Source organism: Glycine soja, chromosome 12 (genome assembly GCF_004193775.1).
Source record: "Glycine soja cultivar W05 chromosome 12, ASM419377v2, whole genome shotgun sequence".
NCBI lineage: Eukaryota > Viridiplantae > Streptophyta > Magnoliopsida > Fabales > Fabaceae > Glycine > Glycine soja.
Window position 1 is genome coordinate 8,989,607 of NC_041013.1, and position 21,334 is coordinate 9,010,940.

Below are 21,334 nucleotides of genomic sequence, written 5' to 3' on the forward strand. Positions count from 1 at the left end.
ATCCTACAAGTTGTCTGGCAGTCTTCTTTGATGCATCATTCAAATTCTCATACATATGAACCAGTGCGGTAGCTCTCCATGCATAGCTTCCACTCTGCTTCAGGTCACGAAATGCGTCCAAGAATACCACATGAACGTGTGTGGCATTCTTGTTAGCAAAGAGAGTGCAACCTACCAGATGCAACAAATATGATCGAGCTGCTACAATCCACTGTGCTACGTTACATTTGCTCCGATATATGTCTCGCAAGCTAAATAGCTGAACATATGCCCTATGGCATTGTATTGTCTCAACTCTTGCTTATTTTGAACTAACTTCAAGCAATTCAACTAACAGCAAGACGACTTCATCCACATGAAGAGCCTCGAAGTTGTGGAAGACCCTGTAATGGGCATATGTAACAACGATGCCACATCGTCGAAGGTAATAGTTACCTCTCCTATAGGAAGATGGAAACTACTAGTTTCCTTATGTCACCTCTCCATGAATGTCGATATAAGTCCCTGATCACTAATGTCCAACGAACATGCAATCAGAGGACTTAATCGTGTGGCAGCCACTAAGCCTTTAATCTCTGGAGCAGGTCTGCCAAATTTCTCAACTTTCCTTCCATGGGATGATAACTTCAGCTCAAGACGTTGCTGAAAACCATAATTTAAATAATTTCAACAATAATAACAAATACTTATGAAAATATTATTTATTTAAAAATATAAATACCTCTCAATTCCAAACTTTCGCTGCCACATGATAAACATAGTCCATCAAAACTGATGTGTCATGGGGTTCGCCTGAAAAACCCTCGGCATCAGTAACTGCATCATCAGTAGCTGCTTCTTCAGGATGATCATGGACCTCATCATCTATATGATCCACATACTAAACATCCTCAAAAACAAGTGCAACTTCTCATTGCCTACGTGCAGATGTTGTGGGCCTTCACCGCTAGAGGACTTCATCTGCATCACGACTGACTTCTCTCCTTAGGGTTCTTCCTATAATTCTGTCTAAAGCCCAACTCAAACATTTGGTTTTAACCATAATCTACACAGTAAAATAGTCATAACAATTTATGTAAGCGTTCAAACAATACTTCAATCAATTACAATATTTTTATTTATTTTATATTTGATCTTTTTATTACTTTAATATATTCATAAATGCATATACAAATTCTTTTTCCAAATATATAGAGTTGACAACACAAATTCTAGTAAACTTAAATTAATGACCAAAATGTAACTACGATTTTGGTTTTTATTTCTAACAAATCACTATTTCATTTTTCAACAAATTACTATGACAATAACTTTAATTTTTTTTTTAAAATAATGAAAAAAAATTAATTTTATACTTCCAAACACTATTTATATAAATACTTAATACTATGATTGTAACAATATATATACGACTATATCAATAAAAAAAATTGTAATTTACAAATTTACATTTTCTTGTTAAACTAAATTGTCAAATATATACTAATAAAAATTTTGAATTTATGATATCTAACAATTTTTTTAAAAAAATCAAAATACCAAATATAATTAAATTACTTATATTTTTTTAAAAAAATAAATCACAATAAAACACACACACACACACACCCATTGTTTTTAAAATAAAAAAATACTTAACTTCTTTATTAAAAACCAACTTCAAAAAACAAATATAATTAATTAAATAAAAAAACAAAAAAATATACAACAATATTTATTTATTAAAAAATTTTTAAAACAAAAATATTAATTTATTTATAATTTTTAAAAAATTATAAAGTAATTTTTTTCTTTCAAATTTAAATTACAAAATTAAAATAAATTTACGAATTGGATAATTCGTATAAGTCATATGGATTAGCAATTTGTATGCCTTTTACGAATTTCCGACAACCAAACACAACCAAAAGCTCCACAAAGCGATAGAGACAAGGAGAGGACACTTACGATGGAGAAGCACAACACCATGACGATTGGGTTTGCGGTTACTGGCAGCACAAACGACAGAACGAGCAGCGGCACGAAGAGAAAACTAGGCGAAGAACGAAGAAGAAGGCGAAAAACAACGTACGAAATGCGTGAACAGAAAAGGAGAGGGAAGCGCTTTCTAAAAATTAAGTGAAGGACATTTTTATCACTACACATTTTTTGCTGGTGTATGAGCGGTGCTCAAAGCAAAACACGAGGTTGGGACGTCCAGGGTTCCAGAATACGATGAGAATCTCCTTTTTATATATCTTTTACTATTGGGACACCCCATTTTTTTACTTGCACCTCTTCTTCCCCAATTTATACAAAACAATATGATTTCTTTGCATTTCTCACATTTCACCTCTATCAAACACAACATTAATGATAATGGTATCAACAATGGTGACATGAATAACGAAAATGATAGTTATGATAGTGACAATTGATGACAAGGGTAACGATAAAAATATATTTGCACAATGTTAGAATGAAGTTAAGAATTTTAATTCAATTAGTAAAAGTTAGGAAATGAAAATTGTTGAATTTAATCAAATTATATTTCCACAAATTAGATCTTAAAATTGTGATCTGTGATCTAAAAAGATTTTCAAATGTTATAATTATAATTGTAATGTTAAACTTCAATTCCATGTGCTAAACTTAAACTGATATACGTCATAAACAAACTCTTTCAAAATTAGTTACTGAATAAAGATACATGGTGCTTGACCAATACTAACTCCCTTAATTTTTTTAAAAACGTAAATAGTTTTTATGCAGAATTTTTAGTTAAAACATGTAAATGGTTTTTAAATCGTTTAAACTATGCACAAGAAAAAGGAAAAAATTACATGCTATCCTTAAAGATGATTTGAACATACACTTCACTGACACTTAATTTACTCATGAACTTATCTACAAATCATTAGATAACAAACTCCACTGCACCGTTTTTTCAGTTTGAACGGTCAAACCTCCAGAATGAATTTGGAAAACTAGACAAATTACTAAAATACTGCAAAATAGGGTATGCATTGGGATTATCGAATACGAACCAAAGAAAAACTGAAATGCTACAACCTGAATAAGAGGAACCAAATACAAGAAAGACAAAAGTTAAGTAACTGTACAATCAAAGATTCAATAACCAATGGACTTTCCTATAAAGTATGAGGATGATCATTAACAATTGTCAACGATGACATATCATGTAATGTAACTATGATCAAAATACAAATATCCAATGAGAATTGATACCTTGACAGTCAGAAAGTATGGATATGAGTCCACTCAAATGCACAATTTCAAACCAAAAGCTCAAATTCAAAAAGAAAGAAATATTTTCCTCAATGCATTATACGGAGATACATAGCAGGTCTTTCACTTACAAAAGGGGAGAATCAATTGGACTGAAAATCTAACCTATAGCTCTTAAAATGTCTAGGCAAGCTGGAAAAAAATGTGTGGCGATGGTGGAACCAGGTTGCATACAGAAACAAACTAGTATCAATTTAATGACATCCTAGAATTTCATATGGATCCAAAGAACTATTCCAGGGATGGAGCACTGAAAATGTTAGCAGCAGTTCTTTCGGTTCTAAAAGGTGAGACATGAAGTTGATACTTGATAAATCTCTACAACATGATATGTGTTCGTCATTAGACAATATAAACAAATAACCATGTGGCTATCATATCAAAGTATGAACTTTATAATTGCTGAGTAAAGTTGATGTTATGTAGTAACATACAGCAAGCTGAGAGATAATTTCAGGATTTGAGTCGATATGCCAATCTGGTTCCAGTTGCCGAACAAATGATGATCGTCCATTCTCTGTGCTACAAAAGAGAACCTGCATATAGGAAGTAAAAAGAGTCGATGAAAAAAGTTATCAAGAAGCACAAAAGAGAAAAGAATAGGTAGCCAGTGGTTTATAAAACTCAAATATATAATATTCATACAACAGAGAAAGCAGATATATGTGCAACAATCAGACTATGGTGAGTATATGTGGTAACCATATGTTTCTGCAATATTTCTCCAATCCCTTCTCATGATTGTAGAAACAAACTTGATCATATAGTTATAATTTTGCACACAACACAACATGAGGATAAAGTCTAAACCAATGGAACAAAACACTGTAGAATTTCAAGAGTTCTTAAAAAAATTGAGCATGAAACAAGCATCACATGATTAGTGACACTTTTTCTTCTAAGAAAATAATTGTCTGCTTGTATTGATACTCAATTAGAGTTTTTCCAGAAGGAAATGTTTTTTTTCTTTCAAGAAAATGTTTACCAGCATGAAAAATCGTGCAATGTGCCTGCATGTGGAAAGCAAACAGACCATTTGACCCCTTATCATTATGACCTTCTGGCCCAGTATTCTACATTGAATTTAGGTGGGTGTCCCAAACATGTAAATTTCCAGGAAAGAACCACATACAAAGTTTATCTCTCCACTCGAACTTTATATATTAGGCTTATTAGCACAAATGTCCTGTAGGCCATCTTCTATCACATTTGGAAGAGTTTAAAAGATTTCAATCCAATAGATATTCTAATGCTGCCCATCAATATGTATCCTGAACATACAACAATGTCCTCATAAAGTGCAAAAAGACTTGCACGTAACTATTGTAGTATATTTACATGCATACCTTGTCCTTGACCAAACCACCTGAAGTGAATATCTCAACATCTTCTAATACTACAAGAACTCTTTTCTGCAGAAATAATGATACATAAAGCAAAAACATATTAAATTTTAAAATGCAGTATATATTATATAACAATAGAGTGGCAACAGGGAAAAATTACAAGGAGGCCAACAAGCAATTATAGTTTGCACCTGATATCAACAGTTGTAAGAAATGTACAACGCCGACAAGTTCAAAATCAAATTAATAATAGTAATTCCATTTTCCAAACACACCCAAAGTTGGAAGATGGTAAAGTATGCTGCCTATAATGTGAAGTGTTGCTGTGACGAACAAATGATATAGGCTAACAAATGAACACACCTCACTTTCATCATCCAGAACTCGATCCATGAGATATAAATCACAAAATTTTGTTATTTCTAACAACACTTCCAGCACAGAGGACCTTATAGTTGCTTGTTTCTGCCAATGACCGAATAGACCACATTGATAAATTTGTCCACATTAATGTCTTAAATATACAAAAATGGACAATCTCACCACCTGAAGCTCTTCTGTATTACTTTTTTCAAGGATTACTCCTAGATGACGACAAGTTACCTACATAAAATATAAAACAGAATATAGGATAAGATTTGACAACATCGACAAAAACCTGGTAAACAGAAAGAAAAATAGAATAATAGGATCAAGCATATAAGTTGGAAATCAAGTTATTATTGAAGCAAGTACATATCTTCTAACAAATACAGTGGTTTTTTCTTTCTAAAGTTTTTACAAAAGAATTTGTACACCATTACCCATGTTTTGTTTTTATAATCCATTATTAGATACGGTAAAAACCCAAGCTCCACATTAACTAGAGATAAGGCCTGATAAGAGCTTCGGCACCCCTCACCTTATAAATCGGTTTTGTAAGGGATGAGTTTGACCAAAAATCTAAGTTCAATTTGCAAATCAAGTCTATACAAATAGACTGGGGTGGTGAATTTTGCCTATTCATAAAGCACCTTTTTTATCTTGGCATTGTACACATAGTAATATGTCTTCTTATACATCATAAAAAATTCCAAATTGGGTTAATTGAAAGGAAGCCTAGACAAATCATGGCCATGGGTCTAACATTGTAGTGGCATGCATCAATGCCTTTGAATTTATGATTGCACTTTCACTGTTGTGGTTTACCTTATCGATCGTCTTCCCTCAGAAACTCTCAACTTTGACATTCCATTTGTCAAGCTTTATCCCAAAATTCCAAATTACAACTTCCTCCGCACCTGAGTGTACTTGCTATCCCTTTTTTGTGTCATATAATCAACACAAATTTGCATTTAGAACACAGGAGAAATCCTTGGCAACTAGAACCTTCCTCACCATAACCATGCCTTTACTCCAAATCTCCACCTCATCACCCAGATAATGATTTCTCTCCTTTTGTTTCTCTTATTCTTCATTCCTTTAGGTTTTTGTTTCTTCAATCTTGGCTTGTATAAATTGATGTTAGTTTCAGTAAATATGTGGCACAATGCACACCTAACCTCTAGTTCCTCTTGCTCCCTCTCTCGCTCAACTTCACATTTAGCAAACGTGTTGCTTATTTTTATTTTCAACATATTTTAATTGAACTTCATTGATATTTAAATCTCCTAAAAGAAAAATGAGAACTTGATTGGTAGTTTTCACATGAATGAATATGAATCAAAATTGAGAAATATACAATTCAACATTCATCTATTTTCATCATATTTTAATTGGATTGTATTGATATTATATTTGTTATGTTATTTGCTTTCATGCTAGATTAGGTGTTGTTCTTTTTTAATTAATTGCCTAATATAGTGTTGGAAGTAGTTGTTTGCTTTTATAACTAGTTCCTTGGCAAATTGTATTGAATATATTTCCATATTATGAACATTGAAGTAGACATTCAATATTTGGTTTAGTTTCTATGCATCTTTGAATATCTTATTTAATTGCATAGGATAGTTGCTTATTTACCGGTGCTTGTTGTTGTTACCTCTAATAATTGGTTGTTGGGTCGATATATAACTGTAAATTTTAGCAAAACATTGATACTTTGGTTTGGGATCTTCTCCTATTAACTTAGATTTCTATATTTGATTTGATCTCTAGGGAGTAATATATTGCATGTGGTGTCATTCTTCTTCTTATGAACATATGTAACAAATATGTTGTCTGATAATGGTATCTATCTGTTAGGATAGACTCTCAATATCTAGTTTAGTTTTTATGCACCTTTGGATATCTTGTTTCTATGCACCTTTGAATATGCCACCGTTTGATTCTTTTAGCCAACCCTAGATTTAGCATGTGTTTGGAAAATCATTCCTTTAAACTCAATGTCGAGCCTTTATATTTGGTTTAGTTTCTATGCATCTTTAAACCAACCTTAGATTTACCATGTATTTGGTGCATGTAACTTTCAATCATACATGTGTTCAGCTAAAATTAAACTCAACTTTGTGAGAAAACAGTAGAATAGGAAAAGAGGAAAGATAATCTTATTCATAAACAACCAAATTAACTTTTTTTCCTTCCTTTCCAACCATGCTGCTACAACAAAATTTCTGTTTGTTGTTGCTGAATATGCGATTACAAAGGAGGCAAAGAAGCAATGCATCATATTGCCAATGAAAACTCTGCCTTTATCATATTTTAGAGTGAATCATGGGGAAGATAACTCTTCCAAAATCAATTGACTCCAATCAAGAATTGAGAGTAGGGATGATGTTTGAGTCATATAAAATGTTTTTAGCTCTTGTATTAGAAATTTGATCTCAGTGAAAAAAAAAACAAAAAATGAATAAGATGCGAAGTAGAATCATTATACACGATGTAAATGTTGTTGTCTTATCTTGAAATGGGGGATGGTTTGGTTCTTTTGTGGGAAATAAATCATTTTGTGTTGATAATTTAATTGTTGGAAAATAGTTTCTCTTGCCCTGGTTTAATTGTGTACAATTTTACTACAATCCATCATTTTACTTGAAAGCCTTGACATATAGTCTAAAGAGGCAAATAATAGGTTGAATATTAATGTTGTCCATCAAGACAATTATAAAACTGCAAATTCCTTTTCATGCAACACTCCTGTCCTATTTGGAGAGAGACAAAGAGTGATTCAATGAGTGTTTCTAAGTAATTAGTATCCAAGACAATAAAATTCTATTTTATCTACCAAGTTTTTGGAACTATTATCGTTAGAATATGGTTGAAAGTAAAGATGGCTACAAGAGGGATCTACATTAAGATTATTCCTAGAAAGCAAAGAAGCTAATTAAGCTTGCTAGCTCTCTCCTTCTCTGTAGTCTCCAAGTTTTGTACTAGCAGATGATTGATACGACAAGTAAAATTCTTGTCCCTGAACCAATTTCCCCCGCTAAATCTGCTAATATTGTCAAGGCACCAATACATATGTCTCCAAATGCAATAACACTGGGAATGTGTGTGTGTGTATTTTGACCAACTTGCAAAAAGCCTTACTAAAGTTGCAATGAAGCTAGAAATGATATATCTATTATTAGGTTGCTTCATGTGTCTAAAGTAAAGATTTCCAATAACAATATTAGTTTAATTGGAAAATAAGACTTCCAACATCTCACAATATTATAAACCACACAGTTTACCAAACAAATGAACTTTTATTATCAACACATGATGAGAAAACATGCTAGTTAATAGTTATATTGAAGTACTAAAACAAAACAATAAATTTACAAAAATGCATGTCATTTTAGTTAGTACCTTCAGCTGCTTTGCAACATCTCTAGCTGGTGAACCCGAGACTTCAATCCAACGTTTAGAGAACTAGGAACAAGCTAGAAACATAAACACAAGGTAGACTAATGCATGGAAAGGATTGGTTGCCATATTAGCTAAGCTGCCAAAATGAAAATTCAGCTAGAATAGTAAGTAACAAGGTATGGTAAAAATACAATTGATTCAAGTTTTAGATCACATAGGTAAAGTACAAGAATTTTACATGTTTATAAACCAAAAACAATAAACCATACAATCAGAAGCACACTTGTCTAATAACAAGTTTCCCCTACAGTTTTTGTGTAGAAATTGTACAATCCAGTAAAAACTTGTTACCAAAATTTATCCCAAGTGTCAATTTACCATCATTAAACTAATTCCACTATCTGAGAAACAAAGTATAGAATGGAAACAAGGACATAGTATAATATCCTTATTTTTATAAAGGAATCACTATAATTTAATTAATTAAAATACATGGAATAATAAATAGTTCTCTTAAAATACAATATTCAATTGTAAATATTACATTGATAAGTACCAAGTACTAGAAAAATACGTAAATGATTTTTTTTCCAAAATATACAAAAGCATCATTAATATGAATATCACTAATCAAGTAAGACATAAGGAATAACAATACTCCAAAATATAACCTCTAACTAGTTGGTGACATATTATTTGCATAAAGCCATACAATAAACTGTCTGACGAGGATAATTGAAGTAATTACAAACTACCATAAAAGTACTGAACGAGAACTGATAAAAGGTATTACATCCAAAGAGTTATGCTAGACCTACCATGCCGCAGGATCTAAGAATAATTCTTAAATGGATCTTCCTCGATCTCTAATGTCTCCTTAGCATCACTCGCATCCTCGAAAGGGTCTTCCTCCTCGTCACTAAGATTATCAATATAGTCCTCCAAAACGGATAACCAATCAATCGGATGTTCATGCAAAAGGAATCTAGTTTGGGTAACTGGATCGTATGACAAATATGTTGGCAAGGGAATCTCGCTGCCAAGAGATGGCAGAACGTATTCCCTCACATCATGCATCTATAGGCGCTTCATCCATAGCCAGTGCTGCCACCGGGTGCTGAGGAACATCTGGTTCAACAAATGTGTCATCGTGCACCTTGGGCGGAAGTCTAGGAGGATCCCTTGGCTGTGCTGGACTCATGAAGGGATGAGATATTATGTAGAACAACTCCATGTAGTCTGTTGAACACTTTCTAGGCACAACACATATTTGACCCATTGGTGCAATGTATTCAGAAAACTAAATCCATCTATCATCAATGTCTTCTATACATAGAGAAGGAGCAGTAGGGTGTGGAGGAATAGTCTGCACATACCCAAATTTTCATACAACCTATATCCTGTTTTCTCATAGTTTTGTACCCTGTTTTATAAAATCAATAATTCTTCATTTTTCAATTGATTCTTATGAAATTTGTCAACAGAGAAAGGTCTTTAAGTCTATTTTCTTAGTGGTTTCATAGAATAACATCACAATGCAAAAATAGAATTATAATCAATTAGAATTAAATCAATAACACCATATATCATGTTTTCTCATAGTTTTGTACCTTGTTTTTATAAAATCAATAACTTCTTCATTTCTTAATGGATTCTCATGAAATTTGTCAACATAGAAAGATATTTAAGTCTATTTTTGAAATTAGGCTCACACATCACCAGATGATAACCACACAAAGAGAACTAACCATTTTACCTAAGCATGTTTCACTAGAAATATAGCAGAGTCCTCTGCACATGCTTCTTTCTACTTAAATTAGTTTCCTGACTTACTCATTGAATTAAAATATGAGCGATCCCAAATTTTAAATATTATCACATCTATTTTTTATTTTTTTTTATAGTTTTTCACCATATCTACATATTATTTCCATTCTACAATGAAGCCTCTAAAGCAAGAGAGAAGTTGAACTCTCCTCTTGCCTTTTTTGATAAAAAACGGAGCATCACCCTAGGTCATGCTAGGGTTGGTGTTGCTTCTTATAATGGGTCTTAATCCTATTTAGATTAAGGCCCAATTAGGTTAGGTGTCATAATTGAATCCTTAATCTCCTAATTAAGCTTCATAATACGTAATCCTAGTCTTAACTCACTTTTAACTATTAATTCTAACTCTAACTAAGTCTTTTTATTTAATAAATTCTCTTTTAAATGAGTTTTGGTCATATTTACCAATGTCATTAATGAGTCGACCAAAGTCAATCCCTTTCCATTGACTCTATTGGTCTATAGTTGTCTAGTTGACTTTTTACAATTTTCACTAAAAATGATTTTTTTTCCTTATTTTTCCTCTAATCCTAATCTATTCTATCTGTAATAGTTTAATTACTTGCTTATTAATCTATCACTATTATTATTTCTAAATTCCTATAATTGAATTTTTGAGATGTTGCACATAGTGAAGAATAATGGGTTGTTGGAGGTATAAAATAACTTGCTTGGATATGAACCTAGCGTCCACAACATTCTTTGATCTCACAGGTAAAAGCACACAGAAACCTTGGAAGTATATCACAATCAGGAAGATCAAAACAGTACCAAGTAGGCATGACAATTTTCCCCGCAACTCGGGGATCCCCGTGGGGACTGCCCCATTCGGGGCCTGCGATCGAGGAAAAATTCCCCGTAGGGACGGGGATGGGGATGAAAAACCCCCCACAGCTAATTTGGGGACGGGGACAAGGACGAGGACTATGCTCCCCGCCCCGCAGGGTCCCCGTATCTCCGTGTATATAGAATTTTACTTATATACCCTCATAACTTATAATATGTATAACATAAATATAAAGGTTAATATAATATTTTACTAGTAAAAAAATACAAAATAAAATTATCATATATATAAGTAATATCTCACAAGTCACAAAGACACAAACATTACCCAAACCCTAAAATACCGCATCAAACATTCAGACTTCGTTCTTTGACTTCCTTCTTCACCTTTGTTCCTTCTTCATTGCTTCACCTTTATTCCTTCTTCATTGCTTCACCTTCGTTCCTTCTTCACTTCTTCATCGTTCATTTTACCATTTCACACTGTCTTCACCCTCTTCACTTCTTCACCATTCCTTCTTCATTGTTCGTTTCAGCTGTGAACTCGTGAAAGCCTTCGTTGCACCTTTTTCTTCTTCGAGTCGCACCGTGCATTTTTGGGTTTCGCAACTTCGAATTGTTCTTCCTCTGTTTTATTTATTTATTTATTTCTGTTGTATTTTCAATTCTTTGTTCTGCTGCTAGCTTATTGTGATGTTTTGATTTGGTTGATTCATTGAGTTTAAAATTTGTAATCTAGGAATAAGAGTCAGATTTATGCATTTACAATTTTACATGACTCATATTTGTAAATTTTGGTACTTGTTTGTTGTACAAAAAAGGGTACGTCTATTGATCCATCCATTAATAGTATTGCTCCATTAGAAACACAACAAGTTGCTAATGACGCACAAAGCAATCTGGTGGAAGAAGCAAAAAATTCTCCAAATATAGAAGAAGTTGAAGATGTTGAAAGAAGTCCAAATAAAAGAGGATTAACTTCCGCTGCTTGGACCCACTTCAAAAGAAAGAAAATAAAGGAAAAATGGAAAGCTATATGTAAATATTGTGAAAAGAAACTTGGTGGTGATACAAGATCAGGTACGAAGCATTTGCACGGCCACATTAGAACCTGTAAGCTTCGAACAATGAGGGGTCCAAAGCAATCAATACTTAAAACTCTTCAACAATCATTATCTTCAGAAGGAGATAGAGGCGAATCTATTTTAGTTGGAAACTATACCTTTAATCAAGATGCTGCTAGGATGGAATTGAAAAAGATGATTGCATTGCATGAATACCCTCTTGCTATGGCTGATCACATTGGGTTTCGAAGGTTTTGTAATGTTGTCCAACCTTTGTTCAAAGTAATATCTTGTAATACATTGAAGCTGGATATACTAAAGTTCTATGAGAGTGAAAGGGCCAAAACTATGAGGTTAATTCAAAAAAATTCAAGTCGCATAGCTATAACAACAGACATGTGGACTACATCAAATCAAAACAAAGGCTATATGACTATTACAACCTATTTCATTGATAACAATTAGAATTTGCAAAGTCGGCATATGAGGTAAATAATCATTCACTTGAAAGTTTTATGATTTTAATTTTATATACTTGGTAATATCTGTAGCTATAGTAACATGTATTCATAGAACTTGGTTTTAAGATGAATAATTATTTTATTTTAGGTTTACTGCTGAAGTTCTTGTAGAGATTATAATTGAACATTTTTTTGAATGGAATCTAGATAGAAAGGTATCTATAATAACTGTTGATAATTGTAGTACTAATGATGCAATGATTCCTAAAATTTTTAGCAAGTTTGGACGTAGTTTATTTATTTTGGGAGGGACTTACTTCCATATGCGGTGTTGTGCCCATATTTTAAACTTTATTGTGAAGGATGGAATGTCAATTATCCATGATTCCTTTGAGAAGATTAAGGATAATGTTTCCTTTTGGGTTGGAACACCTAAGAGGGAAGAAGAATTTATTGAGACTTGTGAACAGTTGGAAATTCCTTATTCAAAGAAACTTATGATGGATTGTAGAATTAGAAGGAATTCAACTTATTTAATGCTTGTTTCTGCATTGCCATATCTTGAAGTTTTCAAGCGTTTGACTCAACGAGAGCATGAATATAAGTCATTGCCAAGTGATGATGATTGGAAAATGACAACTGAAATTTATGAGAAGTTGGAAATCTTTTATAAAGTTACTGAGTTATTTTCGAATACACAATATCCAACTTCAAATGTTTATTTTCCAAAAGTGTGTGAAATTTGATTGGCTTTGAATGAATGGATTTTTTCTTCTAATAACACCATTCAAGGTATGACTGACAGTATGATTCCCAAGTTTGAGAAGTATTGGGGCATGATCAATAGGGTGATGGCAATTGGGGTTATTTTGGACCCTAGGTTGAAAATGAAGTTGCTAAAGTACTTTTTCCCTCTCATGTATGGAAGTGAAAGCACAAATCAATTGAATAAGGTGACAAAATTATTAGAAGATTTGGTTTCTGAATATCAATCTAGGAAAAAGATGACTACTTCTATTTCCACTTCATCTTCAATAGTGCCGGGTTTGGATAATAATGGTGGAAAAGTTGAATGGAGTTCTGATTTTTTAAAATATGTTCAAGAAACTTCTTCTGGTGATTGTGTTAAATCTGAATTAGATTTATACTTGGAGGAGCCTGTATTGTTTAATCAATCAAATATTAGTAACTTTGACATTTTGGGATATTGGAAAAACATTGGAGTCAAGTATCCTACTTTGCAAAGGATTGCTAAAGATTTTCTAGTTATTCCTATCTCAACTATTGCTAAAGACTTTCTAGCTATTCCTATCTCAACGGTTGCTTCAGAGTCTGTGCATTTAGCATTGGTGGACAGTTTCTCACTCCATATCGTAGCAAATTAAATGAAGACATTGTTGATGCATTGATGTGCTCTCAAGATTGGTTGCGTAATGAGATTGAAGATAATAAATTTAATTTTATTTGTAAATTTTTCTTCTAAGCAATTAATTTATTTTAATGATTGTATAATTGTGTCATTAGGTTCCTTAAAATCAAAGATAAAATTTTGCTCAATAGTTGATGACGCAGACACAACAGCGCCAATGGTATGAAAATTTTATTATATTAATTCATGACTTTTTTATATTTTATAAACACATATTTACATGTTTCATTGTGTAGGTTTGATGTTGAAGATGTTTCATTGTACTTGGATGGAAGTATGAAGACTTGATTCACTATGATGATGTTAATTTATTGTATGAAGACTTGTAATGTTATGCTAGCTTTATTATTTTTTATTGTGTAATACTGTAACATTAATGTGTACTTAGATATTTCTTGGATGCTTTTATGCTAGTGTGATTTTATTTTTATTTATTTATTTTTGTATTTTTAGTCATGTTTTAAACTTAGAATTAAACCTTAAATTTATTATTGTTGAAAAATTGAGATAAAACAAAAAAAAATATTTTCTTTTATAATTTTTGACATTTTTTAATGTAAAATGGTGTTCCTGTGGGTCCTCGCGGGGAGCCGAGAAACGGAAACAGGACAAAAAATACCCCCACCACGTGAAGCGAGGACGAAACAGGATAAGGTTCAAGGACGGGGAGCGGAGGAGTACTCCCCACCCCCGCTCCGCGCGGATGTCATGCCTAGTACCAAACCAAACATATTTGCCACATTGGGAGGGTTTTGGCGGTAACATACTTCTCCAAGGGCCTGAACCTTGTCAGTTCTTTAGCAACAAATGGAATATAGCAACAATGACAACACCCTCAAAATCAGCTCCCCGTCCTCTATTAATGGTGGTGGAACTAAATGCTTTCCATATGATGTTTTCACCACAACATAATTAATGTGACAATTCATTCAAACAAGTTACACTTTGTTTAATAGTTGCTATTGCTATGAGACACAAAACTCAGTGCTGGAAATAAATAAATTAAGGGTAAAGTATACTTCGGTCCTTCTAAAATATATGAAATTTGGAATAAGTCTCATAAAATTCTTAGTCTCATTTCAATTCCTCTAAATTTTAACATGTCTTCATCCATTATGTTAACTCTATTAGTGAATTATTTAAGTGGCAGACTCTCTTAGACATTTGTACAACAATTTTTTAAAAAAAAATTGGTGGTAATACATGTTAAATTACTGAATGAACATACTGAATTTATTAACAAAAATAATATAAAAAATGAATAATATATTATAATTTTAGAAGGAATGAAATGGGATAAATTTTTTTAGAGGAACCAATTCTAGATTTCACATAGAGAAAAAAAAAATACTTTACTCATTAAATAATAGTAAAAGAAGACTTCCCATATATTAGTGACAATGAATAGAGAAATTCCACATACCAAACCATAAAGAACATACCCAACTGCCTGACCAAAGGCTATCGAGATGCCAAGTAGCTTCTGTGCACCATTTTTGGGAGAGTAAAAGAAATTATATATGTCATTAGGCAACATATATGACAACACAAAACCTCCTTAAAACACGAGAAGAATTTATAGGCATAAGTCATAACCCACGTGTGACAAATTGACAACCACAAAAGCAAGCAGCTAAAATCACATCACATGTATGTATTGTTCAAAGGCAAAATGTAAAAACATGCATGCAAGTCAAGAAAGATATATACTTACAAGAGAGCACGATCCTCCCTAACATTGTTGTTGTCCACTTGAGTTACAAAGAATTTGCATTAGCATCCTAGAAGTGAGACTGGGGGTGATTCCCAGCTCCATGACAGTTCCACAACTAGAAGCACCTGTTGTCGGTTGAGTGTGAGAGTTGACTGCCAACAATTAATAAACAAAATAATCTTATTTTCTAAAAATAAATAATTTTAAATACATTTTTTAATTATTAAAAATGGCATATTGTAGTACTCTAATCATGTTTACAACATACCATAAAAGGGCAATGATGCTTTTACTTCCTGCACCCCCTTTTTGCTTCCTTCACCCCCAAAGGACCTGAACGAACACAAATATCCCTGTCTTACCAAGCAAGATCTGCCTCCACCCAACATCACCGTCGACCCAAACACCACTTCCACAACCACCTTACACCACCGCCGAGCGCCGCAAATGGAGTCGGGAATCAAAGAATTGAGCTATACTGGAAAAGACCTTATTAAGAAAGGACAATTTTGTCAGCATGTCTGAGCAAAGTATGGGCTAAGCCCAACAGGGCCCAATAAAAAGAGAAAGAAAGAGTCCAGGTTGAAACCGCAACTCAATCTCCATTCTCCAACTCCAAGCACCGTGGAGCTCCATTTTTTCTTTCCTGTACAAACAAGAACAAGCACCTGTTGCTTCCGTCACCGGTTTTAAAAGCTAACCTTAACTTGGAGGTTGATTTTGTCCCCTCCGTGAGCCTTTTCTTCTTCTTCCCCACCTTTTTAATTAATAATAATTAAAATAAAAACAAAAAAAGCAAGCAAGGAACAAAGACAACAACAATTATGTTCCAGCGAAGAAAAAAGGAACACGGTCATAGTACCTTGCCACTTTCCACCACCTCAGACTTAGACAACACAGCAACAGCAATGCCTCCTCTTCCCACCATCAGAACCAAAACACCTTCCTTCAAATCCTTCCTCTTAACCCTATCTATCCTCCTCAACCTCTTCCTCCTGTGGGCCCCACCCAACTCCTCATCACCATCACTGCCCTCATCCACGTCCGCCCTCATCTCCCGCCTCTCCCCCACCACGCGCCGCCACCTCCTCTTCTCCGTCGCCTCCTCCTCCACCTCCTGGCCCCGCCGCCTCCCCTACATCAACCTCTGGTACTCCCCCGCCACCACCCGCGCCCTCGCATTCCTCGACAAAACACCACCCAACGCCACCTCAGCCGACGATTCCTCGCCGCCGTTGGTGATCTCCGGCGACACCTCCTCTTTCCCCTACACGTTCCGCGGCGGGCTGCGGTCCGCCATCCGCGTGGCGCGTGCCGTGAAGGAGGCCGTGGATCGCAACGAGACGGACGTGCGGTGGTTCGTGTTCGGCGACGACGACACTGTGTTCTTCGTCGACAACGTGGTGAGGGCGCTCGCGAGGTACGATCATAGCAAGTGGTTCTACGTCGGGAGCAACTCCGAGAGCTACGAGCAGAACGTGAAGTACTCGTTCGAGATGGCGTTTGGAGGTGGTGGCTTCGCGATCAGCTACTCGCTTGCTAGGGTTTTGGCGAGGGTTTTGGACTCGTGTTTGAGGAGGTATGGCCATTTGTATGGAAGCGATTCGAGGATTTATTCTTGCATTGCTGAGCTTGGTGTTGCGTTAACTCACGAACCTGGATTTCATCAGGTACTTTGTGATTATTATTATTATTATTCAAATCTGGTTATTGTTTTTCTGTTACGTTTTTTTTTTTTTTTATGATTTTGATCTAAGTGCATGTGTTAGATTCATTGACTATGCTGTTTTCTCTTTTGTTGGTTGTTTGCATGTTTGTAATGAGGAACAATGAACTCAATGTCTGTGTGGTTTATCTTATAGATTGATCTGATATTGGACTAATTGATAGAATTTAGTTGATATGGCTTGTGTTCCTCTCTGATTGAGTTTGTGGAATAGGGTATTAGGAAATTAGAGTGGGTTGGTTTCCACATGTAGTTCTTCATAATGCACTGAACCAAGGTTCAAATCCTAATTGATAGAGGTCCTCACGTTAGGGCATGTTTGGATTAAAGTTGAGACTTGAGAGAGTTCAAAAGTACTTTTACTCTAGAAGCAACAAAATTTTCCTTTTCCGTTCATGCATTGAAACATGCAATTTTAAATTAAAATTTGCCAAAGTACTTCTATAACTTTAAATCAAACATGCACTTAGTGCTTTGAATAGAATTACTTTCAAAAGTGGATTCGCGTGGGAAGCCAAAAATGGAAAATGGAAAATGGCATAAAATGCAGTTGATGTGGCCACAATTACAATTGCTGTTGTGGTCGTGGACACTTAAAAAACCTTGACATTTTGGCCAAAAGCATGGTTGTGTATTGTTTTTTAAAACCTTGGTTGGATGTTCTATTTTAGGAAATGGGGAGTGAGAACCAACTGGGTTTATTCCCACATTTAGTCCCCCACAACATGCCAAATCAAGGTTTGAATCTCGGATAGGAGACGTATTCACATTTGGTGTCCAACAATGTCTTAAATAAGGTAAGATTACCCCTGAAAGAGGATACTTGTGTAACCAAAAAAAGGAAAATGTTGGAAACATGAATTGTTCCCACTCCCCACATTTAGTCTTCATAATGTATCGAACCAAAGTTCTAATCTTGTCTGGGAGAGTATCCATGTTTAGTGTTCGCCAGTGCTTTTGAAGGAAGATACCTTAGTGGTAAACCAAAAAAAGGGAAATGGCGAGTGGGATGAGTAGTCTTGATCTGTTCTTTAATTATCCATGAGATGTGATTTTTGTTTCTGGTATAGTGTTAAAATGTGCTGAAGAGTTCATAGATGTCCCATTGACTATTTTATTCCTTACTTCTTTTGTGGATATTTGAGACTTGTTTAGAAGGACAAAACTTAGATGTGTAAGCTATAGGTATTGCTTTTGGTGCTGTTTTTTTTTTAAAATTAAAATAGCTTTTTGAACTCGGTGACTAAAATTAGCAATAATTGTTGAGATGAAAAGTTAATGTTGATTGGAGAACATTATCAATGGTATTGTATATAAGTTTTGTCCATAGATAAAAGCAATTATGAAACACGAAAATGTGCATTGTGTTCTATTTTACTGGTTGCATTCAATGTTTGTATGCACAATGTGTAGTTACTTAAATTTTAAAGTGTATTTTGGTCTCATGCACACTTGGGGTATGCATGGAATGATAAATCTAAAAATTTGTTTATATTGTTAAACACTTTAGCATTTCAAAATAAATATCTATCATAGGTGTCAGGTGCTTGAGTGTGTTGTCTTGGTCTTGAGTTTGATACTTTTGCTGGATCTCGTCAAGGCTGCTTGACTTCTATAGTTCAGGGGCACTCTTTTATCTTTATAGTTCAGGTCTAAAACTTGTGCAAGTAAAATGATAGTCTCTATGGAAATAATAATTTGGTCATTTATTTTTCACACCAGTTAGATATGCGGGGGAACTTGTTCGGGATGCTGGCTGCTCATCCATTATCTCCGTTATTGTCACTTCATCACTTGGAATCAGTGGAGCCCCTTTTCCCGGACATGAACAGAGTACAAGCTTTGGAACATCTTATTGCAGCTGCAAATGTAGATCCTGCCAGGATCCTGCAGCAAACTGTCTGCTATGATCGATCAAATTCTTTGACCTTCTCGGTTTCTTGGGGTTTTGCTATCCAGGTTTATCAAGGAAATGAACTTCTACCTGACCTCCTTTCACTGCAGAGAACTTTTGTGCCATGGAAGAGGGGTAGTAAAGTTAATGCCAATTTTATGTTTAACACCAGAGACTATCCTAGAGATCCTTGTAAAAGGCCTTCTATATTTTTCTTTAAAAGTGTTGCATCTGATAAAAGGGGCATTTGGAGCAATTACAGTGGACATGTTGTTGGGAACTGCTTTGAATCTACACTGCTCAAGCAGATCATAGTTTTTTCAAAGAAGCTGGAGCTTAATAATGAACAGGTTTTGTTAAAGCAATCCTAGAAATGGATGATTTGAATTTTTTGATTATTTTTTGTTTGTTTGGTCTTGTCTGCATTCTTATTCTAGTTATTTAACTTTATGTTGCCTTATTGGGTCCTTATGACAGATGATTGCTCCCCGCCGTCAGTGCTGCAATGTATTGCTGACCTCTAATGATACAGTCAGTCTTCATATTAGACAGTGTGAACTTGATGAACTGATCTCCATGCAACCCTAGCATTCATTTAGGGAGTGGCCTCCTTTAAAAGCTTCTTCGAAATTTTCAAGAGCATGAATGTCCGTGTGGTAGCTGATGTGAGGTGGATGCTTCTTCTTTAAGGTTGATCTTATACCTTGTTTTGATAGGAAAATCATGTGAATCTTTAATTATTTTCTTTGTTTGAAAATTGAATAGAAGGTAAATAGTTTTTTTTCCCCAACATTCTTCAGTTCTTAATTAGTTTTACTATATCATTGAACAAGAAATACCCCAACAGGACACAGCAAGCAGTATGTCTCTAAGTTTACATTTGTTGTTGTGTGATCTATGTAGTTGACCTCACTCAGTGGGATAAGCCTTTGTTGTTGTTGTTGTTGTTGTATTTAGGCCCTGCCTTTCCTAATTTCTATTTCCTCATCTTTGCAGTAGAGAAAGATCCTTGTCCTTTTTGTTGAAGAAAAATAATCAGAAGATAACTCTTAAGATCTTGCTGGTAATCAAACCCCTCTCAGGTAGGTTTTTCGTTTGCTGGAAAAGTGCTCCACCCCTCACAATCTGCCCCAGTTGCCTGGCTTGTTTTATTTGCTGCGTAGCTGATTTTTTCAAATGGTTTATTTCCCAGCAGTTGCACCTAACAACATTACATGTTATCCACTTCTGATGCTCAAAATTTCAGGCAATCTCTCGTGGTATTTGGAGTGAGGTAACCTCAGTCAAGGTTTCCAATTATAAATTTGAAATGTGATCCCAACGAGATCATGTCTCAATTCATGTCATTTGCCAACTAGTTCTTTTGTTTGAAAATTCTGTAAATTCTACATAATTGTTTGCTGGCTGCATGTTGGTAATATACTTATAAACATTAAACAGTCCGTTGGAAATATTTTTAGAAATATTTTAACTCGAATGATTAATATTTTTTTATGCATATAAGAGATGAATTTCATTTACATTTGTGCGTGAAGCTGAACATCTCAATCATTAAGTTATATTTTATTTCCGAGTTATGTGGGCTTCCAAAATTCCATGCCGTCCCATACGCGGCTTCTCGCAACAACGTTACGACTCAGCTTCTTTCTGTTTTATATAAGTAGAGATCCTTGATACATGGCGTACTTTTTTCTGTTTTTTTTGTTCATTCCAGGAGACAGTAAACAGAATATAATCAAGCATATAATCTAATATTAATGCTATTTTATGCATTACCTTACTTTAATACTCCAAAACGAAAATAAATGCTTAGTCCACGAGTTAAGCATAATTTGAACCAGTCAATTATCTTGGTAGTAGAGTTAGGGAGATACAGATATAACTTACAAGAGATTTCGTGAGTGATAATATAATATAATAATAACCGAAGGAGCAAAACGGAAAAGTAAAACTGAAAAACGCACAACTCGGTAGAAAGACAATAAATACGCGATAAATCTCAAAACAATGCCGGAATAATCGTGCTTTCAG

The 21,334-nt window shown here is 34.3% G+C and overlaps 1 protein-coding gene and 2 pseudogenes across 8 annotated transcripts; 1 reads left to right on the forward strand and 2 right to left on the reverse strand.

The window, feature by feature from the left end:
• Positions 1 to 3,501: 3,501 nt before the first annotated feature.
• LOC114378661 lies at positions 3,502 to 6,020 on the reverse strand (annotated as a pseudogene).
• A 4,809-nt stretch (positions 6,021 to 10,829) lies between these two features.
• LOC114378662 lies at positions 10,830 to 16,319 on the reverse strand (annotated as a pseudogene).
• LOC114378340 lies at positions 16,268 to 20,823 on the forward strand. 8 transcript variants are annotated; one of them, XM_028336916.1, is made up of 5 exons: positions 16,268 to 17,353; positions 19,132 to 19,653; positions 19,781 to 19,993; positions 20,303 to 20,385; positions 20,496 to 20,823. In XM_028336916.1, exons 1-3 carry the CDS (start codon positions 16,508 to 16,510, stop codon positions 19,889 to 19,891), a joined length of 1,479 nt encoding a protein of 492 aa, XP_028192717.1. In that variant the 5' UTR covers positions 16,268 to 16,507; the 3' UTR covers positions 19,892 to 19,993; positions 20,303 to 20,385; positions 20,496 to 20,823. The 8 variants fall into 8 exon arrangements, with proteins under 8 accessions (XP_028192717.1, XP_028192718.1, XP_028192712.1 ...); XM_028336917.1 differs by having other exon boundaries at positions 19,781 to 19,973; positions 20,300 to 20,385; positions 20,550 to 20,823; XM_028336913.1 differs by having other exon boundaries at positions 16,269 to 17,353; positions 20,300 to 20,385.
• Positions 20,824 to 21,334: the final 511 nt, after the last annotated feature.